This window comes from Bactrocera latifrons, unplaced genomic scaffold, assembly GCF_001853355.1.
Source record: "Bactrocera latifrons isolate USDA-ARS-PBARC rearing strain unplaced genomic scaffold, ASM185335v1 scaffold_25, whole genome shotgun sequence".
Taxonomy (NCBI): Eukaryota; Metazoa; Arthropoda; class Insecta; order Diptera; family Tephritidae; genus Bactrocera; species Bactrocera latifrons.
The window spans coordinates 994635-1004344 of NW_017536074.1; the positions used below are offsets into that span (position 1 = coordinate 994635).

The 9710-nt window shown below is 38.8% G+C and overlaps 1 protein-coding gene across 1 annotated transcript; it reads left to right on the plus strand.

Moving 5' to 3' along the window:
* Nucleotides 1-6189: 6189 nt before the first annotated feature.
* Nucleotides 6190-8941, plus strand: LOC108969352. Its single transcript, XM_018934002.1, has 3 exons — nucleotides 6190-6471; nucleotides 7103-7205; nucleotides 7273-8941. The coding sequence occupies exons 1-3, from the start codon at nucleotides 6317-6319 to the stop codon at nucleotides 8851-8853; spliced, it is 1839 nt and encodes a 612-aa protein (XP_018789547.1). The 5' UTR covers nucleotides 6190-6316; the 3' UTR covers nucleotides 8854-8941.
* The last annotated feature ends 769 nt before the right edge of the window (nucleotides 8942-9710 follow it).

Here is a 9710-nt window from a genome sequence, read left to right on the forward strand (position 1 = left end):
CGCTTGCCATCCGAATTCTTCATCGACTCTCCTGCACCAAATAATGAGACTGAAGTTGTTGCTCAGTTGCGACAAATAATGCGCGACCTACGTCCGGTCAACACGTCTTGGCACACCATTCAGAAATCTTTTGTGCACACAGATTTAAAAACGTGSGACCAGGTTTTCATCCGCGACTTGTCGGTACGACCATCATTATCAACTCCTTACAAAGGACCTTACAAGGTTATTCATCGCTATCAAAAATACTTCACCGTCGACATTAACGATRAAGCAGTCAACATTTCTATCGACCGTTTGAAACCTGCTTACACCGCCGCAGATCCCAACTAGGAGGGGAGTACTGTGGCAGCACCGCCACTGTTTCGGAGTTAATTATAATTGTATCAAGCATGGCAACTCTACCTGCTACTTTGACATTTCGCTATATATGATTTTCTTTTCCTTTTATGTCAAACCTTTATGTCAAATAAAATAGGAAGATCGTTCCTTTTTCTTCTTGGAAACTCGTCGTAGAAGGACGTGCCCACACGAACGCTCCACATATAGTATACGTAGATTGCCTTTTAAATTTAGGATTAGGCAACCCTGGTGCCGCAATCTGGCAACTGACAATTTTATCGTAAAGTTTAAATTTTTCGATGTGATACATACATACATACTCAGGCAATATTTACACATACGAGCGCTATTTGTATTGTTTATAGTAACTTAAAATATTCATGTCGGATAAAATTATTTAGTTTCGAACATTTTCGCGCGATTATTTTTTACAACTTTCGTGGGTTAACTCCCCATCAGTTCATTGATCAACTCAATTCAGTTTTTAGTGATGGAATTCTATCAAGGACAAGTGGTCCTTTCGGGGTCATAGATCACACTAAGATGAATTTCACAAAGCTCGTCCATAATCAGTTGTTGTTCCGGAACCCATTGATGCTATATGCATATTATAAGATGGTCATAGGATCTATCATGAGAAAAGTATAGCCATTAGTGGCATCAGCATACGTTCAATATTATATGGACATTTGATTTGTTCACGTTGGAGCCAATACAATTTGTCGATCGCTTAAAAAAGGGTGATTGGTCGATGCCGATTGGTCGGAAAAAGTGTGTGAGGTGATGAATCGTCGATTTATGCATATGAGCCGGAAAATAAACAACTGTCGACTATACGGACATTTCAAGATGAGCCGAATCAAACAAAAGTTGTTCGCGCACGAAGCACTTGCAAGCGAATGAATGCATGTTTTTCTGGACACCTCAGAATTCTGAGCGTTAAGCAATCATTTGTTTGACAGGGGTCTTTCAATAAACCAGGGAAATCAATCATCCAAGACGGAATATTTTCAGAAACAACTGAATTTTTAAATACTCAAAACATCGATTTAATAAGTCAGCCTTCGTATAGTTCTGACTTTGGTCCGAATAACATGTTTTTTTCCTGTAAGTGAAAGAAAAACTAAAAGGCCAACATTTTTCGTCAGCCGAAGAGGCGGTTGATGCGTTCAAAAGTCTTGTTTTCAAAATACCTCAATTAGAGTGGCAAAAGTAGGCTTGCGAGAATATATATAGTAGATTTTAATGGAAAATATTTTGAAAAATAATAAAGCGACTTTCGTTGATTAAAATTTGTTTTTGTTCTCTAGTTCCGAAATATAAAAGACAACTTACGTAGTATTTTTCTATCAAGAGAGTAGTTGTTGAAAATTATACAAACGATTTTCTTTGAGACCATTTCGAATTACTCAACCTCAAGTGTCTTCTTCCTCTTTACTGTCGTAAAAACCGTTTACGCGCTTATAGACAAGTTAACAACAGCGCGCCACTTGTTTCTTCTTTTCGCAATATGGCGCCAATTAGAAATTACAAACCAAGTCAGGTCCTTCTCCACCTGCTGTCACCAATTGAGCTGAGATTCTGCTCTTCCTCTGCTTAAACGAATAGCGTACTGAATACATTACCTTGAAATCTGGAGTATTCTCATCCATCCGTACAACATGACCAGCATAGCCGCTGTATTTTAATTTGCTGAACTATGACAATGTCGTATAATATATCTCATACAGCTCATCCTTCCATCGAATGCGATAGAGAAAGCAGAACTAACTGCGCGGTTGTCAAGGACAATGAAATCAATATCATCAGCATACGCTAGCAGCTGTATACCACCTTCTCTATTTATTTCTGCAACTCGAATTATTTTATCCAGCAGCAGGTTGAAGAAGTCACACGAAACGAAATCGCCTTGTCTGAAACCTCGTTAGGTATCGAACGGCTCGGAGAGGTCCTTCCCGATCCTGACGGAGCTTTTGGTGTTGCCGTCAGCTGTAATAGTATTTTACGGAGATACAAAATTCAAACCTTTTCCAATTGCGGTCATAAAAACTAGGCATCGAACTACAATATACCGCTCTCCATTGACAGTAACGTCGTGAAAAGATTAATTTCGAAAAAAGTACGGACCCACAATTCCGCGCGACCAAAAAGCATTCTCAACTGTCAATTTAAGTAAATGTAATGGTTGTTCATGAATAATTATTGTTTGTTTATTTACTGCACAACTCAGATAAAAGTGCGCCTCAACGGAGAAGATGGTTCTCTTAAAAAATAGTTTTCGTTTTCGAGTTGTTCCAAGACAAAACCAGCAAATTCATGACGTTTCCGGTAACCCAATAGCTGCAGTATTTTATACGGTTTCAAGCTCAAATCCTTTTTCGAATTCATGGAATCGCCAAATTGCGAATTGCGGTCTTCAGCAACTCTTACCTAACCGGCAGAAATATTTTCATAACTTCGAATATCGAGATTGATATGATATGATTGATATTGATTGAATGATTGATATATATTGAATGCATGGCAGGCAATCAACGAAGTAATAGAAGGCTCGAGGTTCGTTGGGAAAGCATCGTTCTAACAGCTGCGATGTTCCTGTTGCAAGGGTGTTAAGAGCATTCTCGGATTTTTTTTTTTTTTTTTTTTTTTTTTTTTTTTTTTTTTTTTTTTTTTTTTTTTTTTTTTTTTTTTTTTTTTTTGTTTGTCAAAATATTACAACTAAGCGAAAAAACATCAAGATAAGGAAAAAAGGGGTCATAAGGTCCTAAAGAAAACTGACACATACGAACGCCAAACCCTTTGAAGGTTTTACTATACTGACATATTACCATCACCCTGACTTGGAATTTCTCACCCCCCAGACAATAATCCCAAAAATGTTCCACAGTGTTATTAAACACTGAGACTTTTCTAAATCCTTTAGTCAGGATAAAAAAAATACACCGTTAAGCCATTAGTTTTAGTAATATACAAGCAAATAAGCACTCTTAATTTTAGGCATTTTGGAATCCACAATTAAACATAATCTTATAATCCGTCTAGGATGCTGGTCACTCTTATTGCAAAGATGTACATTCCAAGTTTAATAGCAAGCGGAAGCTGAAGTGCGCCTGATGCACTTCATGATCACGGAGCTTATACTCCAGAAAAGCAGTAATATTCAGCATTGGCAGTAGCAGCAAAGCACCTCCGACCGTTTCTCTTCGATGCAGAAAACTCTCACTAAACGGAAATGAAACACTTCCTTCCGCAAGCAACTGTGGTATTGCAAGAGAGTCTGCTACACTATGAAGAATGCTTTAGCCGCAATGGCTAGTCTAAATGCACTCAATTCCTGTCACACACATTTCGCTCCTACCCACGCGTTCAACATTACTCGTTTCGTGACACGCCGCGCAGCTGGCGGCATATCATACAAGTAGTTAGCTGCCGGCGTTTTAACTACCCGCTGTGCTGCTAAGTATTTAGTGCCACACTGCACTTGACCAGCCAGCCAACTAACCAGTAACCCGACCGCCCATGATGCGTCTTTTGTGCTCGCTCCAGCTTCCAGATGGCGTTATTTTCTTCCCCTTTGCAACTTCCAAGCCGACACTCACAGCGGTTGCTTCCGCTCTTCCGCTGCCACTTTAGCACTTCACCACTTTGCACTGGCTTGCAGCTCGCTTTGCCACAATTTTACAACGCTTCCGCTTTAGCCGCACTTAATTTATGGCTTAGTAGAAAATACCGACAGATCCGCCATTTCCAGGAGATGGATGCAACAACAATAAAAGTGTGATGTGACAATGCAATGGAAATGAATGACGCGAAGTAGGAAAATAAAGAAGCTGAAGTAACGCATTGAAATTAAATAGACTTATACAATTTATAATTTCAATTAGGCGCCTAAGAATTATTGCAAAATATATTTATCCTCAGCTGATGGTATTACTTCATAGAGGTATTAAATGCTTTCTTAATATATTTAAATTCTTTTGGATAAATATATTTTACTATAATCTAAGACTTATTTTATCTTTAATTGTGTCCCGGCACTCTGAAAAAGTACAGTACCCATTGAAGCGATGCTTGTGAGTTTCCGGCTAGATGTCGCCGAACCGACAGTTTGCAAAAGAAGCCAAACTCATGTTAAAAAGGTGCTCCCCAAGCTTAAATTACACGAGTAGCTGGAATTTTTCTAATGGAAGGTTAATAATGCTTCTTAACCTAATGAGGTTAGAACCAGGCATTAAAAACTTAAACTGACACATGCCTAGTTGGTGTTGCCGGAATTTTTCCCTACCCACATTCTCCTCTTTGCGGAGTAGCTTTTTTATGAATAGGTGCCAACCGAAATGTTAAATTTCAATACCGTCATGCAGCTGCTTCCAGTATAGCGGGCAAACTCAGTTTATTTCCATCCGTCTGTCAGTTCATTTCCGTCTACCCCTCTGTGACTTGGTACCCAGATGAGATCCACAAAGCCGTTCTACACTGCTACTCTTGCACCTAAAGCCACGTAAGCTTGGATCGGTCGCGTGACTATTGCTAAGTATGACACAACTTTTGTTGCGATAGATCTGTCTGCTAATCTCCAACACCGATGGTAGGCAAAGACTTCTTAGTGGATAGAGCTCAGTAAACGTCATAAATGTATGGAAAGATTAAAACACCACTCTGCAATGCCCCACGGCGTTTTCGAGCCGTCAGGGTTAATAAATTTAAAAGTCTTAATTTATTTTTCAAAATCTATGTAGTTCCCCTCAAAGTAATCCCCCTTGACCACAACACACTTGTGTCAATGCACCTGGCGATTTACGTTTATATCCTTAAAATTAAAATATCAAATTGAAGAATTCAACTCAGCTTTTTAAAATTAAATACGATTTGTGATCTTTAAAGTGGGAAAAATGAGGTCAGTCATTTTTTTCTTTATACAGTTACTCTGAATTATATGCTATTGTGGTACTTGACACGTCGATACGATAAATCAAACGTCGAAGGAAAGCTAAGAAAAAACTAAATACCTCTGGCACAACGACTATGAACTCATCTAAGTATCTTAATTACTATATAAAGCGAACAAATAGTTCCCCTTTTTGACCATTATAATATGTAAACAGAAGAAATACTTTGCCGGTTGACTAATAAATAATATTAGTCAGTTTTTCGAACATAAACATTAAAATATTCGAAAATCAAACATTCGAAATCAGATGAGTTGCCTTATCTAATCTTATCTTATCTGTAAAACCCAACAGAGCTCGATAAGAGTTTCCATGATAGCTACATGCAGAGACTGGCAGTATTATAGTAACCTACAACAACTAAGTAGTACATGCAAGTACTGTGATCACACATTAACAGGAACAATTGTCTACTACAAATACATGTAAGAAGAGGTGCGCCACTTCTTTGTTTTGCATCGTTCGGTCTAATGGTAAACTGAAAAGTTCTCATAGTCCACAAACACCCTTTTTTACAAAGGATAAGTGAAGTAATTCAAAATCTAAGTTTGAAATTTGGATTATATGTCTATGATATAAACTTCAAATTTTGCCTAAACCCTCTGTTTAACACGAAGTTGGTCTTAAATATCAAGGGTCAGAAGACCCCTAAAACAATTTCTTTTAAATACATATATGCATCAAGGGGTAAGCACAATGGGAATATAACTCATCGTTCTGGTTTGAAGATGTTTTAACCGATCTCAGCCGGAAATTTGTATAGCATGAAACAAATATGTTCGAAACAGCAAGAGCCTACTTTAGTTCGTTATCGAAATATCTTTCTTTAATTTCGAAAATTATTCTGGTGATTTAGTCATTTCTTGCGCAACTTCGCTCAGTACGATTCGAACAAAAATACTGAGCGAAGCTCAAAATACTTAAAATAGATACAAGACTTTCACAAAATGACTTTTTCATAAATAATATCACTTAATTTACGCTTTAGTTTAATAACAAATAATAGAAAGAACGTCTCAAAAAATATGTGGTTTTCCGGGCACAAACAAGCTCTATTCGGCTCCTCAACACTTTTCTCAATTGCACTGTTGGTGCAACTGGTTGAATGTGGACCACCTAAAACGTGTCCAACTTATTGCAACTGCAATTTATTGGAGAACCTCAACCATGCGGACTGCAGGTGGGAAAAATAATATAACTCTGAATTATTTAATTAAAACATAATTGCTTAAAAATTTACTATTATGTGACGTGTAATGCTCAAAAACCGTGTACTTACTCATATGTGTAATTGGCTATCGGTGTATATGTATATAAAGTATATACATATATGACATATCGATTTGTCATTGACAAACTCGAAGCAAATGCATTGACTTTAAACGGTAAACGGTTAAAGCTATGCTTCGTCAAAGGTCATGAAATGCATAAAATCTCTTGGATTTCAGTTTTAATAGTTTATAGTATACAAGTATTACTCCAAACGCGTTTGTAGGTCACGGTTATTCTTCAAAACGATCTAACCTGGCATATAACGCCCTGAAAGCGTTGTCATGCTCACTACTTTATGACAACCCTTCGCTACAGAGATGAAGGTATAAGTTAGTGCATGTGCTAGGCTTACAAGACATTGTCGCCAAACCGTAATCAACATCTCTGTTATAACTGGGTTAAATGAGATAGATATACGAAATTTCAGTTATGGTTGTCAGAGTTAGGGAACAAAACTTACTTTCAAGCTTAGAGTTTTGCTTTTAAATTTAAAAGAAACCATAAAACTATATAACTTCATTTCTATATTTTATTTTCAGTGGAAAACGATTGATAAGTCCGAATTCAGGGGTGCCATTTGAAGTTCAGTCGTTGAATTTAAACTACAACGATATCACCATTCTAGATAATAATTGCTTTGAGGTAAGAAACTATCAAATACATATAATATTTATAAGACTTTAATCGCTTGTCAACTTCTTTCCCATAGGGCTATGTCTACCTACTCAACATAACCATCGCTCACAATGCTATACACACCATCTTTCTGGATGTATTTACCCCACTGAAGCGCATACGCGTAGTTGATCTCTCATATAATCGTCTCGAAACCATCGACCCAAGACTTTTCGAATCGAATCGTAGATTACACATAGTCAACTTGGCAGGCAACAAATTCTTGTCGCTGCCGAACGAGCCGCTGCTACACAGCAAGTCTCTCCGCAAACTCAATTTGGCTGATGCGCAAATAAATGTGCTGCTGCCTGAGCATTACAGCGGATTGCCGCAACTGCAAGAGCTGGATTTGACGCAAAATCTCATCATAACCATCGATCAGTTTGCGGCCCTACCACCGAAGCAACTGCGCGTACTTAACTTGGATGAAAATAATTTAAATTGTGATCAAACGCTGCAAACAGCAATGCAACAGCTGAAGGGGCGAAACGTTGAAGTCGACTACAGTTACTGTCAAGCAGCTGATCCCGTTGATGAGGCTAAAACAAAATTTGAGCGTATCGAGCTCATGGACGAGCATAAAGATAAGCGTAGAACAGAGATGGAAATTGCGGCGGATGACGTAGGTGACTCTCAAGAGGACTTTGACGACAACATTCGTAGCGGAGTTCTGACAGACTGGCACTTTCCAGTTACATCAATTGATGACACCGATGATTACACTGATTTTGATGTGGTGGAGAATGAGGAGAGTGATACAGTACCTTCCAACACGTACAACGATACAACCACTAACGAAACTTGTCGCCGTTGGTGCCACTACTATGGCAATAACACATTTCCGAAGCGTACTTGGAACGATGGAATAGATTTTAGGGCGAAGCTCTATAGTGAAATTGATTTACTATTCGTTTTCATTTGTGGTAGTGCGGTCGGCATTGCTCTAACCATCTTTATTGGCAGCTGTATCATCTGCATTTGGCGTTGTTCTTCATTGAGATCCAGACAAGTGCAAGTTGAAGATCCGTATGGTACCCCCTACGCTGTAGTATCACCATCCCGCCAACAAACAATTCCACCTCAACCACCAGCTTCACATGCAGCAGTAGATACAATTAGGATACCGTCAGCAAGAGAATCTGAGCCAACGCAAGATCTAGTACCAGTTATATATCCGCAACCACCACGCCGACGTCAGCGTCGCGCTCCATCCGCACAACGTGCAGTGGTACGACGTGATAATCTTGCGCATCCTGGTAGCGATAATTTCATTTCGCGGCTCTTCGGCAGACCAGCGCGTCACCAATATTATCGGACCATCAATGAGAACACAGCGACTTTGATACGTCGCTTGAGTCGCAGCAATCTATTCAATAATCGCCTGAGTCAACATTTTGGTGAACGTGATCGTGGCAGAGATCGTGAACGTAACTCCTCAAGCTCTACACCGAATACACCACCCGATAGTCCAGATGGCGCCCATGCACCAAATTTGGATAACGAGTTGAATAGTTTGACTACGGCGACGAGAGTGCCTCATCGACGACGTCCGGAAACTCCACCTCCTTTGTACAGTGAAATAGTTAATAAAGATAGTGATCGTATAACTTATTAAGCAGGTTTTGAAAGAAGAAATAGTCATTCTTCTCTTCTTTACTGGCGTAGACACCGCTTACGCGATTATAGCCGAGTTAACAACAGCGCACCAGTCGTTTCTTCTTTTCACTACGTAGTGCGAATTGGATATTCCAAGCATAGCCAGGTCCTTCTTCACTTAGTCCTTCCAACAAAGTGGAGGTCTTCCTCTTCCTCTGCTTCCCCCGGCGGGTACTGCGTCGAATACTTTCAGAGCTGGAGTGTTTTCGTCCATCCGGACAACATGAACAAGCCAGAGTAGCCGCTGTCTTTTAATTCGCTGAACTATAATACGTCAATGTCGTTATATATCTCATAGAGCTCATCGTTCCTTCGAACGCGATATTCGCCGTGTATGCCAATTAAATATACCTAGAAAAGTTCAACTCAACTAATTTTTTTAACCGTACGATCGCAGTCATATAAGTCGAAGGTCCTCTGTCGTAGAGCGTGTGTAATGAAATAAGATCGCAATCTAAATTCAATAAAAAGATCGATTGGTACATAGCCTAGAGGGCATTCTTAGATCATTTTCAAAGTTCCACTATGATTACGCTTATAATTATCGACTCTGTATCTGTTACAAGTAGTTTTGTTTAATTTTCTTTAATGCATACACCACGTAGTTTAAGAGATTTACTTAATGAACTAATGGTATCTTAATAATTTTTGGAGGAAGCTTTAGATCTACATTCCAATATCCAACCATTTTCAAATATTATTACATATAACCGGTGGCAAAATGGAGTGCCATTTATATATTCATAGATTTATCCACAAGTTACCATTTTTACTAGTGCGTATCGACCAACAGTGTCTTAATGCTTAGCCAATAAC

What these genes read in the sequence shown, in the direction of transcription:
- LOC108969352 (XM_018934002.1), top strand. Translation starts at nt 6,317, where the DNA reads ATGTGGTTTTCCGGGCACAAACAAGCTCTATTCGGCTCCTCAACACTT. An exon ending in CTCAACCATGCGGACTGCAG is followed by an intron (nt 6,472 to 7,102) that starts GTGGGAAAAATA and finishes TTTTATTTTCAG; the next exon opens with TGGAAAACGATTGATAAGTC. An exon ending in TAGATAATAATTGCTTTGAG is followed by an intron (nt 7,206 to 7,272) that starts GTAAGAAACTAT and finishes TCTTTCCCATAG; the next exon opens with GGCTATGTCTACCTACTCAA.